The sequence below is a fragment of the Cheilinus undulatus genome, linkage group 12 (genome assembly GCF_018320785.1).
Source record: "Cheilinus undulatus linkage group 12, ASM1832078v1, whole genome shotgun sequence".
Classification (NCBI taxonomy): Eukaryota; Metazoa; Chordata; class Actinopteri; order Labriformes; family Labridae; genus Cheilinus; species Cheilinus undulatus.
Window position 1 is genome coordinate 8,249,574 of NC_054876.1, and position 21,257 is coordinate 8,270,830.

At 37.0% G+C, this 21,257-nt stretch overlaps 1 protein-coding gene across 1 annotated transcript; it reads left to right on the forward strand.

Annotated features, from left to right (window-relative positions):
- Positions 1-942: 942 nt before the first annotated feature.
- On the forward strand, positions 943-15,515 carry acat1 (acetyl-CoA acetyltransferase 1). Its single transcript, XM_041800535.1, has 13 exons — positions 943-1,016; positions 1,791-2,009; positions 4,202-4,249; positions 4,338-4,455; positions 4,653-4,748; positions 6,497-6,597; positions 6,962-7,105; positions 7,358-7,508; positions 7,594-7,689; positions 7,928-8,041; positions 9,770-9,834; positions 11,406-11,563; positions 15,122-15,515. The coding sequence occupies exons 2-13, from the start codon at positions 1,959-1,961 to the stop codon at positions 15,240-15,242; spliced, it is 1,263 nt and encodes a 420-aa protein (XP_041656469.1). The 5' UTR covers positions 943-1,016; positions 1,791-1,958; the 3' UTR covers positions 15,243-15,515.
- The last annotated feature ends 5,742 nt before the right edge of the window (positions 15,516-21,257 follow it).

Consider the following 21,257-nt stretch of genomic DNA (forward strand, 5'->3'; position numbering starts at 1 on the left):
TAATAATGTTGCAAAACAGTGGCAATAATGGGGTAAAGGTGCCATAAAGTATAAAGCCTTCTGTGTAAGTATGGGAAACAAACTGATTTAAGTTACTTACAACAGCACATTTCTGAGGTCAAAATTTCTCTAATTAAGGCTTTCTGGGGTACTTATTTTTCCAAGCAAGACTTAAAAGAGCCACAAGTCATCAAAAAAGAGCCACACCACATGATCACTGCTCAAGCTAGTCATGACTAGACAACAGAGAAAATTTCAATTTAAAGAATTTAAACAGACAGGTAAAGGACATCAAAGCTCTGAAGGCTATTCTGACTTAAAGTGTTGCCTCACAACAATCAATCATAAAAAAAAAATCGAATTAATCAAGCAGCACTTCTTCTACAACTGATAACAACTGCCAGGCGACACAATAACAAGCTCTTACCTGCAGGGCAGCATGATCCAGACTTACTGAGTAGGCCACAGTAGCCCTCTTTTATACCCTGTTGTTCCTCCCACCAGAAGTTTATCGGATTTGTTGTCAAAAATGAATTTTCTCATCATTCTCATCTCATCATCATCACAGTTTAAACTTTTAAACCCATAACACTTCTGCAGCGTCAATTTACACGTTTTGTCTATCTTTCTCAGTCGACAACAAAGTCATACTTGCAGAGATAATGCATAAAATGAACAATTAAGTTTTTTTTTTTTCAAACCAGGAAGCCGTCATTTCGTGCCTTCCCGCCTATTTAATATACGGAAATGCCTTACGTCGGGTTTCCCAGTTTCACCTGCAGACGGGACATAATGGGGTGAAAATGTAGCGCGCCTCCAGGTAGGAATGTTGAAGTAAAATTGTATGAAAGTAGCCCACTAAAATAGTCTTGCAACTTTTTTTCTTGCCTTCTAAAACAGAGACTGAGAGAAGGATAATGGCGATTTTTACCGGATGTTAGAGAGCAGGAAAACGTTTGGCGGGTGTCTGTGCAGAGGTGTGGACGTTTCCCGCGCAGCCAGCTGATTCAACACAGGTGTGCAAAAAAGTTTCACTTTGATAAAGAAACTAATAATCATGAAGCTGTCAAGACTTTCTTCTCTTAAAATACATTCAGAGTCAGTTAAAGGGAAGTTCTTAACCTCACACCACTTTTGAGTTTTATAGGTCATTATATTCTCCAAATTAGGTCACATTACATTTATGTTAACCTTCTTTTAGAAAAAAAAAAACACACACTCTCCTGCTTAAGGTCCTCTTAAGTCTCTGGATATATTTAAAATATATATTTTAGTCATTAACTCCAGTTCTCATCATGTATAGCAAATGTGAATTCATTTTAAGATTTCGAAACTCTAAATGCTAGCTCATTTACATAATCCCACTTTTTTTTTTTTAACATAATTTTTCTATTTGATGAATGCAAAGTAATGTTTTGTGCAGGTATTATCAGTCTGGGATATTGAAATGATTAGCAACACCACAGGTTTTGATAAGTGATCACTAGTACAGACTGCCAGTGCTTCTGCTTGCAGTTTCTCTTGGCACTGCTTTTTTATATCGTTTACATATTGACTTTTTAAATTGAAAATTTCGCCAGTGTTTACTTTTAGATAAGCAATTATGTTTATGACTCTTTTACAACTTCGTGAATTTGGCACCTTGTTTTGCTTGTTGTCTGTTCATGTATGCGGCTGGTTTGGGTGTCTGTAATCCACCATAGGACGTATTTCTTTGTACGTAATAAAAAAATGATAGAAATGTTTTAAATATATGCTTTATTTTTTTATGTTTGGCGTTGGAATGTCAGTCTCGTTGCGATTTCACCGGATACACTCCAATAACCACAATGCACTTCGAGTGGTGACGTCAGGGAGCACACCTCTCACTGTGATTGGCTGGTCTACTTCTCCCTCCGCTGCATGGCTGAAGGTGAAGCTGTGGATAGTGAGTGAGTCAGTCCTGTTTGCTGTCCAAAATGTCATCCAGTGGACTTTTAAACATGCACGCTCGGCTCTGTAAACGCTTGGTGAGTGAAAAACTGCAACATTTCTGTTTCCTCTGTCTGTTATGATGTTGTTTGCACATAAACGCTAGCTTTTATCCATTCCTGCTAGCTGTAAACACAAGGCCGTGGTTATATCATACAGAGGCAGCTGAGCTAACCGTAGTGTCTGCTCAGCGTCCTTGAATGAAGTAATATTACAGCTGAGAACACATGAGAACTGCTGCAGGTGGCTCAGGTGTTTGCACTCAGCTATTTTACATCACTAGCCTTTCTAAATAAACGAATTAAGGTCTACTTATTAAAGTAAATGAAGGCAGAACTGACTAAAACACCAGGTACTAGCTTAACTGAGTGTTGAATAAAAGCCAACAAGGGGGTCATGTTACCCCCACACTGAGCTCCAAAGTAAAGTTTGACATCAGTACTTTGAGCCATGAATTTGTCAATATCACTTCTTTTAGTTTTTATTGTTAGCATAATGTTTTCTTACGTTTCAGTCAAAACTTCAATAAATTGAAACGAAATTGCATGATGCAGTTTTAGTTGTAAGGCACAATATTTCAGCAATGCTAGCCTGAAAATAAGCCCTCTCTCACTGAGGATAGGTAAATCTCGCAAAAAAATGTATAAGTAGGGTTGTTTTCCTTAAAGATCAAGTTGGGCTGTATATTAAAAGGTTTAAGCCAATATGCATCACAACACAGTGAGATAATTTAATGTGAACTAGGGATGCTTCTTGGCAATAAATCTTAGACCATTGGAAAGTCTGTTTATTACCCTTTTAAATATTGCCACATTTGTAAGGAACATGCATTTGTGGGATGAGCAGCAAAGCTGAGAGTATTTGGGTTGCACCCATGAAAAATTTGCCAGATCTTCTCTGCCAATGCCAAACAGCTTATTCTGCCGTTGACTCTTGTTTGATGGACTGGGTGATTGAAGTTTGAAGGAACAAGACCTATTGGCAATTTAACAGTTTATTGATTTAACAAAAAGGAGCCTCAGTAGTGTGTAGAAGAACCATGCATAACCACAATATCCTGGCTCCTCCTCCTCATGCTGGTCACCAGCCTGGTCACACACTCCTGTGGGATGGCATCATCTTAAACCAGCATTTGTCGCAAGTCAGCCAGTGTGGTTATGTTGGTCATGAACAGCACGCCCAAGCTGATCCCACAAGTGATCAATGGGGTTGAGGTCAGGACTGCTGGCAGGCCTTTCCATCCTCTCCACTCCCAAATTCTTGAGGTAGTTTCTAATAAACCCCGCTCTGTGGGGGCGAGTGTTGTCATCTTGGAGGATAGAGTTCAGTCCCAGACTGTTTAGATATGGGACTGCCACTGGTTGCAGAATCTCATCTCGATATCTCTGCACTGAGATTGCCTCCAATGATGACAAGTCTCATTTTTCCAGTGAGGGGGATGCCGCCCCACACCATCACACTGCCTCCCCCAAAAGATGTTACTCTATTGGTGCAGCAATCAGCATAGCATTCTCTGTGTCTTCTCCACACTTTGACCCTACCATCTAACTGCTGTAGGCAGAATCTGGACTCATTGTTGGACAATTGGCATGACATGCCAATCAGGCACTTGTTTGCTAACACAGGGGGGTACCAGGATGTCAAATCAAGAGTCAATAGCAGTGGTAAAATAAGCTGTTTTGTACTGGCAGAGAAGATTTGACAAAATTTTTATGGGTGCAACCCACATACTCAGCTCTGCTGCTCATCCCACAAATGCATGTTCCTGACAAATGTGGCACCATTTACAAGGCTAATAAACAGTCTTAAGATTTATTGCCAAGAAGCATTGTTACATTGTATACAGTATTGCTGGCAGGTGTTGATCCACAATATACCAGTAGCAGGTCAGACCAAGCACTTGCCGATGTGCATGTGGAAGCCTGGCAAGGATTGTACATGCATTTACAGGTGTTTCTTAAAAAAAATAGTCTGGAAAAAACACAAGCACAAAAAGGCAACAAGTACATTAGGGCAGAGGATCAAATTAGTTTTTTCTTTTTTCTTCTCCCTATGTATGCAATGGGGCATGGCCTTTCCTTCCTCACTTGGAGGTTATTTGAGAAAAAATAATCCCAGACTATTATAAGTGATGAACCAGTATATTGGTGCAACAAATATGTTTTTTAGTGAAAAAAGTCTGCTAGGTACCAATAAAGTGTTCTTGATTCTGATTTTTCTTCTTTCTTAGGCTCACAAGTACCTCTCAAGAACGTATACATCCCGCCCTTCACTCAATGTAAGTTCAGCCACTGATATTTATAATTCTAGTCCTATTGAAATGATGGGACAGCACATTAATGTGAAGTTTGAATGCATGGTTGCAGGAAGTTGTTATCGTCAGCGCAGTCCGAACTCCAATGGGCTCCTTCAAAGGCAGCCTGGCAGCAGTGCCAGCCACCAAACTGGGCTCCATCGCCATTAAAGGAGCCATAGAGAAAGCAGGTACAGTCAGAGGCTTCATTTTGTTCAGGAGGAAGTATCTTTTCTCTTAATAATTGGGTATAAAGATTCCACGAAAGCACGGCTTAGTTAATCTGCTAAATGAAACATTTGGCCTCAGCTTTCATGTTTTCAAGGGAACTGTATTTAGAACAAGACGACCTTGAATATTTAGTGAACTAATTCTTTCTTGTGTGCAGGAATCGCTCCTGAAGAGGTGAATGAGGTCTACATGGGAAATGTACTTCAGGCAGGAGAAGGTCAGGCTCCTACCAGACAAGCCTTACTAGGAGCAGGTAGGACCACACTTTATTTTCATCCTTACTCATGACAAATCCTGACGTGCAGAAAAAAGCTAAAAGTGTAAACACATAACCAGAGTTCAAGACTGTAGCCCAATTAAATAAAAGACCAGCAATCATTTTATATTAATGGTTAAAATGGTAGATAAAAGTGTTTTGCTAATAAATAGGACATTGTTGATGTGACAATACTTCTTTAAAGGGCAAACTAAACATCGTTTTCCAATGAAGTTGATGAACTCAGTATTTTATAATGCAGTGTACTTGAATGGAAAAAGTAAATAAAGTGGGCAGTCTGGTTGAAAAAGGACCATGTCCCCATTGAAAGAAATCACCAAATGGCTTAGATATAACACATTGAATTGAATTTAGCAGGCAAAAATTGTATTTTCAAATCTGAATAATTTTATCCAGTTTAACTTTTGAAAAACTAAGCCCAGGATCCCCACATCTACATTCATGTTCCAGACTGCTGAATAGAAAAACAAGGCGGCAGAGCATAAACAGTCCTTATTTTAATATAAACATGATTACTGTGACATTATGACATTTCTGACTTTGTTCAATATGCAGCTCTCTTGAAAAGGACTAGAACAAAGGCATTACTTTTGTGAGCTTTTCAATTTATTCTTTGGGTTTGGAAAATGCTAATTTATGTCTGTGAAGCTTTGTTTTAGATTTTATTAGTTTTGGTGATTTAGTTTTATCAGGTACATGTTGGGGCTGAGTGAACATCATTCATTTTAAAGAACATATTTAAACCGGCTACTGTTCACTTATAATTTTATTTTTTCAAAGATGACCTTTGCTTACAACTCCAGACATGAAACCAATGGTGGGTAGAGTACACAGTTACAGTACTCAAGTAAAAGTACTGTTACTTAGCAATAATAATTACTCAAGTAGAAGTAAAAGTACTCATAAAAATAAGTACTTGAGTAAGCGTAAATAAGTACCTTAAAAAACTTACCCTAAAAAACTACTCAAGTAGTAACTTCATGATAACTTAATTTTGTGCAATTTACTAAAAGGTATTGCGTTACGACTTATTATTCAGGGGTGGTCATGTAAACTGCACTTTGTCATAAATAAAGTAGCATAACTTGCCAGAAGTAAATGAAATAAAAAATGTAATAGATAGAGCAGCAGTCAAATTATGTTTGTTAATCACAATTAAGGGATGAAAAATTTAATATAAAGAAAAAAAACTGACTCTCTCATTATAGTTGTCTTATTTCTTCATGATGATTTTAATCTCATATACATGAATTTTTACCTTGCAGTTCTCACTTTTTAATCACATTATATTCATTTGATCATGTGTTAATGCTTTTTGGCTCATATTTATGAAATTAATCTTATGAACTGGCCTCATTTTTGACTTTTTGCCCTTTTTTATGTAGTTTTACTTTTTAGCTCCAATTTATGAATTTTTATCCTGATTATCACTCAACAAATTTGGCAAGCCAAACTGAAACTTACTAAACCAAAGACAGCTTTGGCCCACTAGCCCCATGTTACAACCATGTTGGGTATATCACTGATATCACAGATATGCCACACATACATTATTTTAGCTGGTTTTGTAAGCGCACTGTACAATTTTAGTTAGTTTTTGTTTTTTGGTTAAGCTTTGGTTTTATTTAGTTTCAGTGAACTACAGTAATTATTTTTTACATTTTAGTTTTGGTTATTTAGTTAGTTTTAGTTAACTATAATAACCTTGGTGATTGTATCTTCAGGTTTGACCCTCGGCACTCCAGCAACAACCATCAACAAAGTCTGTGCCTCTGGGATGAAGTCCATCATGATGGCAGCTCAGAGTCTGATGTGTGGACACCAGGTACAGCTAGCATTACTCAAACTACAGCGCTGCATGAATAGAGGGAAACATGCTAACTAATATAAACACAAATATGAACTCTGGAAAGATCATGGAAAATTTGTTATGACCCAAAACAATCTTTGTGTACACTCAGATGTTTGATAGCTGCTGAGCTTTTACAGTTTTGTCAATAGAGACTTCACTTAAGGACAGAGAGACGACATCCACAAGTTCTTTGACAGACTGAAAAATTTTATGAGAGAATAATGGTTAACAGATTACATCACACACAAATATAAGGACTTAGTTCTTTGGCTAGAAAAATGTTAACAGCAGACTAAAGTTAATGTGGTAGATGACTGCTTCATCTTTGTTTTTTCAGGATGTGATGGTAGCAGGAGGCATGGAAAGCATGTCAAACGTCCCGTATGTAATGTCCAGAGAGACCCCGTCCTACGGAGGAGTGAAGATGGAGGACCTCATTGTCAAAGATGGACTCACTGACGTCTACAACAAATTCCACATGGTAATGATCCATCAGGTGTTCAATGAGAGGTTGTTAACTGGTTGATGCTCTTAATCCAACTATAGTAGATGCCATTTTCTTTACAGCAAGGGTTGTGCCAACTTAGTGCAGAGCTTAAAAATAACATTTAAATTTAGAAGAATAGTTTGATTATTTTTGTCTTTGAATAAGAGGAGAGTGAGACAAAACTGATGTGACTTTGGATGAAAGTGGAGTTTAATCTCTGCTATTGTCTCCCACTGTTTCTAACAGGGAAACTGTGCAGAAAACACAGCAAAGAACTCCAACATCACCAGAGAGGAGCAGGATGCGTACGCTATCGGCTCATACAGCCGCAGCAAAGCAGCGTACGAGGCCGGCGTGCTCGCAAAGGAGATCGTTCCTGTGAGCATTCCCCAGAGAGGTACTGACAGGCGCTCCAGACCTGTTGAAAAATGTCTGTTACTTTATATGCAGAACAGTTTATTTAATGTTTATGTGTTTTTTAGGTAAACCTGATGTAGTTGTGTCCGAAGACGAGGAGTGGAGGAAAGTTGACTTCAGCAAAGTTCCCAAACTGAGGGCGGTGTTCCAGAAAGAGAACGGTAAACAGACCTTTGATTTATTTTATTTACTGGTTTAATCTGCCCTCCTTTTGATACAACACAAATAAGGACTTTGATATTGACACTTGCATTGGCATTTTTTTCTCTTTTCTCCTTTAACCTCCAATCCTGTAATCACTCAAAGTGCTGATTGCTGAATTTTTTCTAAGATCAGATTAACCACAGTCTTTATGTTATGTTTTCATCCTAAAGGTTTTGATTGTTTATATGTTTTCAGGCACGGTGACAGCAGCGAACGCCAGCACCTTGAACGACGGAGCAGCCGCCCTTGTTTTAATGACAGCAGACGCTGCAAAGAGACTCAACGTCACTCCACTGGCCAGAGTTGTGTGTAAGCTTTAACACACCTAGACTCACACGCTCAGCTGATTTTTAGAGCTTAGCTGAAATTAAAGTCAGAAAATATGTCAAGTTAAAAAATGTTAACCTTTGATAGACAGTTTGATAAAAATCAAAGAGAGAAAAGCGCACACAGCATATACAAAACAAATTATGAACCCTTTATTTTGGTCAGAGACACATTCATAGTAGGGTTGGGCCAAATATTGAATATACTCAATGTATAAAAGGACTATATTGCGAACATCTAGTATAAATTATTTGGAAGTCTTGAGCCATCAGCGTGCATTTCTCGCTGGAGATTCGATTTTCCCTTGTTCCTGAACGCATCTCTCTTACAGCAGAGCTCACTCCCCCCGCCCATCCAGAAAACTCTCTTCCCCACATGCGTGTTTTGTGTCAGCAGAGGAGAGCAGCATGGGAGAGTGAAGGAAGTAAATAGCAGCGAGGCAAGTTAGCAGCGTTCAGAGATAGACAACAGGAAACAGCGCTGGATCAGTCACCTGGCAGTGGTTCAGATAAGAAAGGATGTAGAACTTAACGTGGTAATAGTTAAAATTTCTGCAAGATGATGCCAAGATAACGGAAGCAGTAACACAACATGTTGCTAACACGCCTCTAAAGACGTGTACCCCGTGTTATTGAAAAGCCAGGATTTAAAAATCTCATTAAGATCCACCCAGAATACATGATTTGCCTGGGCGAGAACATTTTTCTAAAAACTCCCTGCCAGAGTCGTACATGTTAGAGAGAAGACGGCCCAGCCGCGGACAAATGTGATCCACTTCTCTACAACTAGGGAGAGTTATCTCAGTTTAACAGTTCAAAACACAGACAACGAAGAGTTAAAATCTTTCTACTTCAAATGAGCTTTTTTCCTGATGATCACACAGGAGTTTCTTGAATAAGGTCTAAAGTTTCTCTCATGTCATGAACTTGCCAGAAACTGGTCCAGCGTTCTTCAGCACAGATAACTGGCTAATATAGTCACAGCAGTGAGCCTGAATGGTGGACTAGACTGCAGGGTTTTGGCATTGGCTGCATGCAGGGTTGGTGAGTTTTTTTGTAGGTTTGCTTCACCCTTATTGAGGAAAATTGTCATTTTATATTCAGCAGTAAAAAAACATAACACAGAAAACATTTCAGATCTTTCCATCCACTATAAAAGACAGTGTATTTCATGATTTATGTACCTTTTATTTATTAGTAAAAGCTTGAATGAAGTCTTTTCAAAATAAAACGCTGTGCTAAACTTGACTTAATACTGATTTTTACTCTTTCTTCATAATTTTTTTTAAAAAGCTACAATAGAGCATTTTTTAAATCACCGTACTGGTGTCATTTAGGGCTGAATTAAACATTATACAGCTACTTAGAGGAAAATTTCAAAGTATTGCGGTGTGTATCGGCATATAGCAAAAATATATTGCAATTTAAAATTTAGGCCATATCACCCAGCCCTAATTCATAGTGACACTGGTCTTGCTGCAAGTTTAAAGGTGACTCGCTTGTTTATTTTCTTTAAATAAAATCCAAATTTTAGTTCAAATATATTTTAGTATCTTCAGGTTAATTTCATGTGCCACATTGATTTTCTTGCCTGTTGTCACTTCATTACACAGTTTTAAATGGGACTTTTTAAGGGATTTTTTTTTTTTAATTTGTTTTTAGAAAAAAAAAAGTACAAGAGTAATATCTATTTTTATTTTTGTTCTTTTAGCTTTTGCTGATGCTGCTGTTGCCCCCATTGATTTCCCCATCGCTCCTGCATTTGCTGTACCAAAGGTGAGTATCGGCCTGGAAAGAGTCCGTTTGTGTTTTCTTTCTCAAATCCTTTCATTGGTTGTTTTCTCTGGTGCTGAGTCTGATTCACAATTAATGTTTGCCATAGATGAAAGGAGTAAGTCTTAGGAAACTGTGAGCCTATCTCTCTATTAGTGACAAGTGAAATAAGACCCAGCTTCAAACAGCAACAGCGACATCTGGTGGCGTAAATACCTTATAGCAGTCACTGGAATCTACATGTTACAGTAAATATATCTGTGCATGCAGGCTTTTGTATTCTTGACTGTCACTGTAGCTTTGTGTATTTTACCTAATATTTTTTTATATACACACAAGACCTTAAAACTCACTAACAGCCATGTTTCATGGCTATTAAACCATGTGCTGTATTTTTCACCACATAGTTTTGTGATTAGGCACTTGGTATGAGCTGAGAGCTGAAATGGATCAAAACAGTTTATTGACAGAAGGAATCAGGTATTTATCAGACTTTTTTCCCCATTTACTGTCACATGAAAAATCCCTGTATTTGCACTGATATCGATCCTTTAAGAATACGGTCATTGCCAGAACATTGGCACTTTTGCTGCTTTAGGGATGCCTGTGCAACTCCATATATATTTGGATATTTTTAAAGTTTCTATGGGGAAGTAAATCTACCAGTATTCAGTGCTGTATCTGATGCATATCAAAACTGGTGAAGAGTTTTTAGCTGTTTATGAATTTAATATGATGTCGTGGCTTTCAGTATAGAGCAGACTTTCCCAAAATTCACTATGCTCTAGTCCAATTTGAGACCGGAAAATCTTCTAGGGCCAACCAAAACCCCTGTACAATTATTATACAAACTGGAATATTAACGTTGTTATTTGTCTTGCATAAACAGAGAGTTTCAAAGCAAACATTTGGCTATGAGAGACCCCAACATTGCTCTTAAAAGTGCTTTTTGGATCACTCTGATAATGAGTCGCTGCCCTTTATGTTGTTTTGATCAGGCACTCGAAAAGTCACTTCAGTGTTCTTTAGCTGTGGCCCAGCAAACTCTATTCTCTCAGCATCAATATCAAAGACACAAGTCCTTAACAGACTAATAACATGTAATGAAGCACTTAATTATCATTTAGTTATTACAGGTTACCTCTTGCACCCCACCTGCAGCACAACCAAGGCCCACCAGGGGGCCCCACACTTTGGAGAGCACTGCCTTGAAGCTTGACTACTTCTATGCAGTGTTTTTTGAAATGTCCGAAACTACTGCAGCTGGATGATTGTCAGACAAAGTGATAAATGGCCTGCTACAGAAGCAGCCTTTCTTTACTTAATCAGTGGAAAAAATAGTAATGAAGGATGGAGTTGGTTAGTCAAAGGAAACAGGATGAGATTAAAAAAGAAAAGGAAAAAAGATATTCATACATGTACAGGACAAAAGCAGGGGGTGCCAAAATTTAAACACTAAAGTTTTTTTCGTTTGTTTTTTTTATTTACTTTAGATGTTTTTTTGTCCAGATATGTAAGAACAAAGTCTCAAAATCAGCTCTGTTATTTGCTGTAACCTCCATTGTGTGCCTCAGGTCCTGGATGCAGCTGGTCTGAAGAAGGAGGACATCGACATGTGGGAGATCAACGAGGCCTTCAGCGTGGTCGTCCTCGCAAACATCAAGATGTTGGACATCGACCCAGCAAAGGTCAACATGAACGGAGGAGCCGTGTCTCTTGGACACCCCATTGGGTAAGCAGCTGAGAGAGGCTCAAACAAACCAGCTGGTCACTGTTTTTAAAGAGATCTGGGACAGGACTTATGATGAAAGGAAAGATCAGTATTTTAACCTTTTCTTTTTCTTTGTAGCACCATTATTGAGGTAGATCAAGTAGGTTAGAAGACAAAGAATATGCTGGACTTAATTTGTTAGTCAGCTTTGTTAAGTCCAGCATATTCTTTGTCTTCTGACCTACTTGATCTACTTCAATAATGATGCTACAAAGGATTTTTTATTCCTATACACTTTCCATACCTCAGCAGCATATATAAACCTTATCCATATTGCTGATTATTTTAATTTTCTAGCACAAAATAATGCCAAACCACCTTTCTCCTACTAAAAACAATCTGTTAACCTTGTGAGCAGATTCACTACTTAGAGCTACAGCGCCATCTGATGGCAGACAGGTGTATTGCAATTTCATCACAGCATTTGGCAAGGATCAGGTGTCGATATGAGAAATATGTTTAACTGATTTGCAATTCTAGCGCTGACTAACGATGATAATTAATCATTTAGTCTTCTTGAGACACACTCCCTTAATAAATACCTGAACAAATGGCATCCAGGTGTACAAAAACATTGACCTCTGTACTGTTTGTACTGCAAAGGAGGCGAATTTCACGCTGCAAAAAAAACACACAATACACAACATTTGAATACCGTATCAGGGGTCAATATTTACTTATTTTATATTCAGAATTGTTTGAGAAAAGTGTGCTTTGTGTTTTTAATTTTAAGAACTGAGGTGTTTAAATGAAGACAATATCAAATTAAGGATTGGCAGATTTTTCTTTTTCGTGGTAGTGGTGTTTTAGTAATTATAAAACAATTTCTGCATGTACTTTGTAGGAGCAGCTTGTGATAATTCAGATGCCTGATTATTAAAGGTATTTGGGAGGGTCACTAAAATCAGCATCAAGGTTTTAACCACAGTGTAACAATGACAATATTTGAGTGTGCAACCCAGGTATATTTAAAGCAACCCAAGTTTATTTCATTCTTTTTTTAATTCACACAAAGACACCATCTGCATGCAGGACACAGACACCCATTTGTTCTTTCCTTCTGTTATGCACCAATTGAGATGCCTCTGACTTATGCTGAAAGTAAAGCTTCCAAGTAAACCAAGTAAAGCTTGTTTTTTTGGCAGCTTCTTGCCGCCAGTATCATCCTTCTGTCCTACACTATAGGTTTATTGTTGTGATATACAAGCTCACTATCAATAAGCATGCTATTTAAGCAGCTTTATACAACATACTGCTTATCAATCCTGGAAAAAGAGTAGATGCATTTTTAAAATTTTATTCTTTTAATCCATAATTAATAATCATTCCAGCTCAGTGTCACCACCAAGGCTTAGTACTTATTAAAAACACTGCAGTTACTGTACAAGAGTAATGTAAGCCTCTCATTATGTGATTATATGGTCAAAGTTGGAGCTATGTCCACAAAAAACAACTTTGAACATACTTTTAATAATAGTTATGGTATTGTGAAGTACTCAGTCTGGAAAAATTAGACAGACAGTCAGGTCCACTGTAAGCGTCTTTTACACGAACAGATTGCAGTGCTGAGTCTCATGTTAAAACTGAAGCTTTTTATGTCTTTTTGTATGTTTTTTCTTCATCTGCTTGCTGACAATCTTGTGCTGCACTTGTAGTTTAAGAGGAGTGTTTTGGTACACATTGTGATGTAATAACAGAACACCAAGAGAAACATTTCAAAATGAGACTGCTAGTTTATCATCAATGTAAATGTACTGCTGATGAATGTTGTCAAAAGAGTAGAAACACCTGAAAAAACAAAGCTACAGACTTGGAAGTAGGGCTGAACAATTAACAAAAATCTAATTGCAATTTTTTTCCCTACAATATTGTGATTTCAATCTAATATGCAATTGTTTTTTGATGAAATTTGATGTTGCTATACTGAAGGGGATGATTATTAGGGCTGCAACAACGAAATCGATAAAAATCGCTAATTAAAGAGTTGGCAACGAATTTATGTATTGATTCTTTGTGTTGCGCAATTATGATGTCACCTGGCGTAGCGCAGAGCTGTTAACATCACACACAGACAGCTGATAAACTTTACTTTTGCTTAGTTTAGTGCTTCTCTGATAATATTGTGATGATTAGCAGAAAAAATGAGTAGATATATTCATCATTAACCATGTGTCATGATGGAGATGAGATGCTAGTGATCTAAAAAATATCTTGTCATAAAAACAAAAACAAAAACAAAAAAGTTTGTGTGTCCGTCCGTGGGTGCGGGTCAGTCTGAACACAAGCATGAACAAGCTAACGTTAGCTTGTTGAATAAGTGAGTGACAAATGTTTATTAGTTATCATAATATCAATAACTGTCGTAGGCTGAGGCTTACCTGTGTCTCCTCTGGGAAAAAATATTTGCAAGAGGACGTAATAAAAGCAGAATCCCACTATGAATCGATGATTGATATCATCGTTTGTTGCTGCCCTAATGATCATTTTTCATATTATTCTTGCTTTGATGTGGAAAAACATATACATGAATAAGAAGAGCAAGATTTTTTGTAAAAAATAAAACCTGAATGTTTGCAAAATGTGTAGAGCATAAAAAAGAAAAACAATTTTATGAAACTGGTATTTTGACACATTTCAGGTTAAAGGGATATTGCACTGTCTGCACTTTGAATATTGCAACATCCATATTAGACTTTATCTAATTTGAGATTAATTGCCCGGCCCTACTTAAAAGGGACAAGGCACCCAGTTTGCATTTAGAAAAAGTTAAATAATTGCATTATTCTGACTAAAAGTTGACTTTTAAATACATACAAACATAGCAAAAAGTTGGACTAACGCACCTGGACAATGCTGTTGAGATATTTGACCCAAACTGGACTTGATGTTCTGCACTTGTGCCACAGCTTCCTTGCCTGGCTTTTACCCGAAGCATAAATACTCTGTGTAGCAGAGTTTTCATCTGCCTTCAAAAATCTCCAAAAGAAAGAAGAATTGTGGCCATTATATTTGTTTCAGTTGTAAAGTGAAGTACATATTCAGAAAGTTCATCGTGGTAAAGTTGTTCATGTTTCCACTGTTCAGTATAACACTGGTTTGCTTTTTGCTAACTTTTTAGCAAGGTTCTCTGAAACTAGGCCCAGGTGTAACCCATGAAGGGTGGCATGTTTTACCTAACAAGGAGTCGGACATACTTCCATCAACACATTGATTCTCCTTTGGTGTTTGTACACTGGAACAAAGACGGTAGTCTAGTTAAATATCCTAATCTGTTTATAACACATCAATAACATCAAACCCAACCTAATTGAAGTAACAATGTTTATAGGTTAATAGGTCATAAAATAGGTTAATAGGTTAGATTATGAAACAGGGTAAGACCCTCTGTCAGCTCCTTTGTCCAGTATAACGTCTTTATGTGATGGAAAATAAACTGAAACATTGTATATACCTACAGTTTTAGAGTCTGTTAGAGAAAGTCTTTGATAATGATAATAACTTATCTCTTTATTCCTGTAGAATGTCTGGAGCGAGGATCGTGGGTCACATGGTGCACAACCTGAAGTCTGGACAGTACGGTCTGGCAGGAATCTGTAACGGAGGAGGCGGAGCTTCATCTATTCTGATCCAGAAACTGTAGAGAAGTGATTGTAAAGGTTTTTCTCCTGCTGATACACTCTTTATTAGTCTTTGTGTCGACTATCTCTGAATGATTAAGCCCTCTGCACTCGCCCTATTTTCTACTGTTACATCTTAAACGCCAGCGGCCTTACTCAGACAGAAACGTAGCACTCGACTCACTCGGCATCATCACACCGATGTTTAAAACACTCCTGTTTGAAACATTGTGCAAAAAAATGATTAATGTTTAACTCTGAAGTGACGTGGTTAATAAATAGTTTTTATGAAAGCACTGTTGCCTTGTTTGTGTGGTGTTGCCGTGGTGCTTGTGTTTTCTAATGCTCTGACCTAAAATAATTCAAGTTTCAGGTTACAGGTTACAGGTTCAGTGGTTTCATTTTAATATTTGTAATAAATGAAACTGATTAGATTTTAAATTATTCCAAGAAAAGCTGAACATGATGGACTCAGGTGTTTATGAGGGATGCATGATACTGGATTTTGGCTAATATCCAATTAGTTATTTGCAGTCATGTGACTCTGATGACACACTGTGGGACAGGAAGTGGAGGACAGCCATTAGGAATGAATGGGATTGGAGGAAGTTAGTACTTCTAAGCTCTAAATCAATCTGTATGCTGCCATTAAAAGAAGATTTCTCCAAACACTGAGTATGATCCCTGCACTTTACAAAAAGGGCTTTTTTCCCACCGTTTAACAGATTAATCTGGTGTGGAGGTGATCAATATCACAAATAACACAGTCCTGTAGACCTTCTGAAATAAATTAACTTTTTCATGATATTCTAATTTATTGAAATGCACCTGTATATCTGTCCCTAACAAATAAAATTAAAATAAATGAAAACCAATATTATTCATGCATTACTTACCTCAACTTTGTAAAACAAGCCAACAACCCCCACTGAGTGAGACGTGTAAGAAAGTCAAGGAATTCTTTTTGTCCAGAACTCCTGATTCCTTTTCATCTCCCTCTTTCCTTGTTCCTTGTGCATCTCAGAAAAATGGAAGAGTGATGAGAGAAAACAGGTCTGCATCACATTCATTAGCCAGCTGATTATGTTGCTGTGGTTACATGTAGTTATAACACTGCTGATCTGAAATACTAAGAAATTTGTTTAAAAAATGCCTTCTAGGTGGTAAATACAGAACTGTGACCTTATTTTGACATTTCACTTCTTACATATCTTTGTTTGAGTATGAGTAATGTAGATTGTTACTAGGTCATGTTCGGCTAGATGTTAAGGGCAAATGTGGGTCAAAAATGTTTTTGTACCAGTCCAGCCATGGCCAGTAGAATATAGAATATATTTAAAAACAAATATAAGTAACATAAAACTCCTTGAAACTAAATAACAGTGACTGATAATTATTATCTTATTATTGATCAAAATAAACATGCAGCCATAGTTTCTGGGTGTTTTGAATTTTAACTTTAAGTTCTTACAGCCTGCATGAATGAGCCGCTGAAGCATAAGGGACCATTTTAAGATACATTGGTCTCATTATCAGGAACACTGGCAGTATTTCAGATGGAAGATTACAGGTTAAACGCATGTCTGATAGTAATAAATAGATAAAACCTCTGCTTTCAGTAATGGCCAGGTCTGACAGCTGAATTGTGCAGTACTTTCATATAACATTATGAAAACCAATTATTTTTCTATCAGGTATTTTCAAGGCTGGAAAAATTTAGCAATCATGAAAAAGTCCCATCTAGTACTGAACACAGTCAAAGCATGGTAAATAAGCTATATTAGTTTAATGCGGACATTTATAGTCAACATACAGTGTTACAGATTTATACAGTGATTTAGCTATCAGAAAAGTAAACAGTCTGATTTATGGCTCTTTTTCCTGGTTCTATAGAAGCAGTGAATAAATAGGACTGCAGAGTCATCATGGCTGTAATGATTAACTTTGATCAAACCAGTGTTGATTAAACAGGACAACTTATCAAAAGTAAACAGAATGGAAGAATTAATGCCTATTTTAACTGTATGGGTTGAAATTTAGTCCAATTTTAACAAACAAAAACATTTATGAATATTCCACAAACCCTATATAGCACTATGAAATATCCTCAGCAAAAAGTAAACAAACTTTAAATAAAAGCTAATGAGCCATCCATCCATACACCAACACCAACCTGGGGTTCGGGACCCCAGATTGAGATTTCAGGGGGACATGAGGCTCTGTCTGCTCTGAGGTTGTTAAAATTAGATTTGCACACAATAACAAATCATGATCAATCACTTAGGAATAATCACAATTGTCTTTGAGTAAGAATATTTGTGTTGGATTTAAACAAAAATAAGTAAAATTTATGTTAAGTTTGACTGTTATTATTTTTCTTGTCGGTCCTGTTAGGGCTCAGACTTCTTGGACACAACAATAGGGGGCTCAAAGTAAAAAAGGCTGGGAACCACTTTTCTACACCACTTACTCCATCCAAGGTTAAAAGGGTTTGGAGCCTATCCCAGCTGTCATTGGGAGAGAGGCAGGGCACACCCTGGACTGGTTGCCAGTCGGTCACAAGGCTGACGTGCGGAAACAAAAAAAACTCTGCATGCTCACACGGCAAATTTAAAGTCACCATTTAACCTAAAGAGTGTTTTTGGTCTGCAGGAGAAAGCCAGAGTACCCAGAGAGAACCCACACATGCACAGGGAGAACATGTGTACTCCTGACCGGCCCTGACCAGGAAAGCTAAATATTTAAATCAAAACATGACTATATCCACTTATAAGCCAAGTGAGCTTTTGTATTTTGCACACAGGCCTCTGTTTAGCCACTCTCTCACTCGCCAATCTTCTTCTGTTAGAGAATTATGGAGGCCACTAAGCTCTTGGGAACCTTCAGGGCAGCAGAAATGTTTTGTAGCCTTCCTCATATCTGTGCATGTCAACAATGTCAACAAATGTCTCTGACCTCTGCAGGCAGTTCCTTTGACCTCATGGCTTGGTGTTTGCTCTGATATGTGTTGTCAGCTTTGGGCCTTCTATAGAGAGGTGTGTGCCTTTGAAATCATGTCCAGTCAATACTTAATTTACCACAGGTGGACTCCAATCAATATGTAGAAATAGCTCAGCAAAGATCCAGTATGGAGGGCATTTGAGTTAGATTTCCAGTCTTGTTGCATAAGGTCTAAATCAGTGATACTCAACGTGTGGCTCTAGAGCCACATGTGTCTCTTTGGTGATAATTTGTGGCTCTTTTACATCTTAATTTGAAATACTTTTCCCTGAAAAACGGTCAACTTTAACCTCAGAAATTATCCATTAATCTGTTTGTTCCCCACTTGTACAGTTGGTTTAAATAACATATTTTTTGTTGGTATATTTCCATTGCCCTTATTTGCAATTTTTCCTCCTTTGTTGCTACTTTTAATCTATTTTTACAGCTTTTTTAGCCTGAGTTTGCCACTTCTTTTGCCTTTTTTTGCCAGTTTTTGCCTTTTTGTCCTGTTTTTTGCTATTTTTTGCACTTTTTTGTCATGTTTTGTCCCTTCTCACCCATTTAAGCAGGTGTATTTCAATTGAATGCCACTTTTTTCCCATTTTTTCTCATTTTAGTCTCTTTTCACTCAATTTTACTTTTTCTCTTTTTTTTTTTTTTAACCATTTTTACCTCCTGTACCTCATTTTCTTATCAGTTTTGGCACTTATTCTCACCATTTTTTGCCAATTTTCATCAATTTTTTGACCAATTTTGACACCTGTAACTCTTGTTTTGTTAATACTTTTGCCATTTACCCCCAGTTTTTGCCTAGTTTTATATTTTTTACCCCCCTGCTTTTTGCTATTTTTAAATGGTTTTCCCTTTTTTGCCCCTTCTTGCACATTTAAGCTGCCTTCTTTCCATTTTTGTTACTTTTGCCCATTTGAGTTGCTCATTTTTCCACATTTTTACCCTTTTTGACCATTTTTACCACCTGTGACTCCTTTTTAAATCAATTTTGCCACTTTTTCTCCCCATTTTTGCCATTTTCCACCAGTTTTGCCTCTTTTATCCTGCTTTTTGCTCTACTAATTTTTGCCACATTTTACCATTTTTTTGACCATTTTTGCTACTTGTAACTCTTTTTTTAATTCAATTTTGCCACTTTGTCTTACCATTTTTGCCAACTTCACCCATTTTTGCCACTTCTTTGCTTCTTTTGTACCATTTTACCACTTTAACTCATTTTTATTGCTACTTTAACCCATTTGTGCCACTTTTCAAAACTTAGATTGTGGCTCTTTCAAAGGTATTTTTTAAATAATTTGGCTCTTTGGTTGAGCAAGGTTGAGCAACACTGGGCTAAATATTCGTGTCAATGTGATACTTCATTTTTTTTTTTCATAAATATGCAAAAAATCTAAAATTCTGTTTTCATTTTGTCATGATGGGATACTGAGTGTGTGTGAGAATAAAAATGAATTTAATCGACTGTAGCATCAGGCTGCAACATAAAACTGAAAAAAGTGAAGTGGGTCTGAACCCTTCATATGTGATGAACATTTTGCTCTTTATTCCATAACTGGACTCTTTTCTTTCTTTCCTTCTCCTGCCAGTAAACTGTCAAACACTGAGTTAAAGATTAACATCGTCCTTTGGTCGTCTGTATTTGAAGCCCTCTTCATTTGAAAGGACGTTACTGATTAAACACAGCCGACTCTGCTCTTCAGGAGGGAGAACAATAACTTACACAAAGTTAAAGCCAAGTCATATATGCTTTTCACTCCACTCCAATCTTTGTAGTGCCCTCGGCTGAATGACGGAGTCTGGTATGCCAAACAAGCAGGGAGCATGCGTCAGCTGGTTTCACTCGTCCTCTACGTCACAGTTGATATAACAGAAGGGGCAGCATCGGCAAACATGCTTTTTATTTGAATACATTTAATGTGTGAGAAGTTTTAATTTTCTCATTTTAATGCAACATGCATGAGCTGTTTTTATGTAAAATCTAGATTTTACATAACTTTGAAGACTATTTTCATTGTTTGAGTCTGTGGTTTTAAAAGAAATTCTGTATGTTTTTGTATAAAAACCTTACAGCACACTTGTTCAGTTGTTTGCTCAGCAACGATTTCACCTCAGAGCTGTAAAAGGCTTTTGTGTGAAATAAAGAGAGGAAAGGCTTTTATAGTAAAGGAAGGTCATAGTTGGTACACAAACTGACCCTAAAGCTTTAGAATCTAAAACACCTGAATAACCACTAGTGCAAGAGCTACACACCCCGAATCCAAAAAAGTTGGGGCATTATGTAAAATGTGTACAAGAACAGAATGCAGTGATTGGCTAATCTTTTTCAACCAATGTTTTAAAAAAAGCACAAAGAAAAGATTTGATATTCACACTAGAATTATTTTAATAAACACTTTACTTTCTTGTTTGAAATGTCAGTGTATTTTTTATTAGTTTAAACTTCTGGTTAGTTAGTTTAGTTTTACTTTTATTTTGAAAAACTATTTTAGTTCAGTTTTTAGTAGTTTTAGAGTTAGTTTTAGTTTTTTTCAGAAATAAAAGAGAGACTCTGGCAAAAGGGCCAGAAACAGTAAATGTCATACAGTTCATACAATGACTTTCAAACAGGCTACCCTTCACTTTTTCTTTAATCTATTCAAATTTGATATTTGAATACAATCAAGATCTAAACTTACCATTGTGTGACCTCCCTTAAGTAAAATCAGGCCATTTTCCTCTCCAGGCTGGGTCATACATGTTGGTCAGTCCACTGATGTCAAAGACTAAAACAAAGGAGATTTTGTCCCTAATTATTTTGTTTTATTTTATTAGTTTCATAAGCACATAATACAGTTTGTAAGTTTTCTTTTGTGTCAAACTTTTCAGCAAGACAATGCCAAGTAATTCTATAAAAACAACTTTATTTGTCATAACTTTACTTGTATAGCACAGGAGTTTACAAAGTGCTTTTACATGCAGAAAAACAAAGCAGCAGAACTGAAAACAAAAGATAAAGACAGAAAATGAACCAAAACAACATCAAGAAAAACCTTAAGGTTGAGGAA

Bases quoted from the DNA above. Each gene is read 5' to 3' on its own strand.
- acat1 (XM_041800535.1), top strand. From the start codon at position 1,959: ATGTCATCCAGTGGACTTTTAAACATGCACGCTCGGCTCTGTAAACGC. The intron at 2,010-4,201 runs GTGAGTGAAAAA...CTTCTTTCTTAG, and splicing joins CTCGGCTCTGTAAACGCTTG to GCTCACAAGTACCTCTCAAG. The intron at 7,509-7,593 runs GTACTGACAGGC...TGTGTTTTTTAG, and splicing joins TGTGAGCATTCCCCAGAGAG to GTAAACCTGATGTAGTTGTG.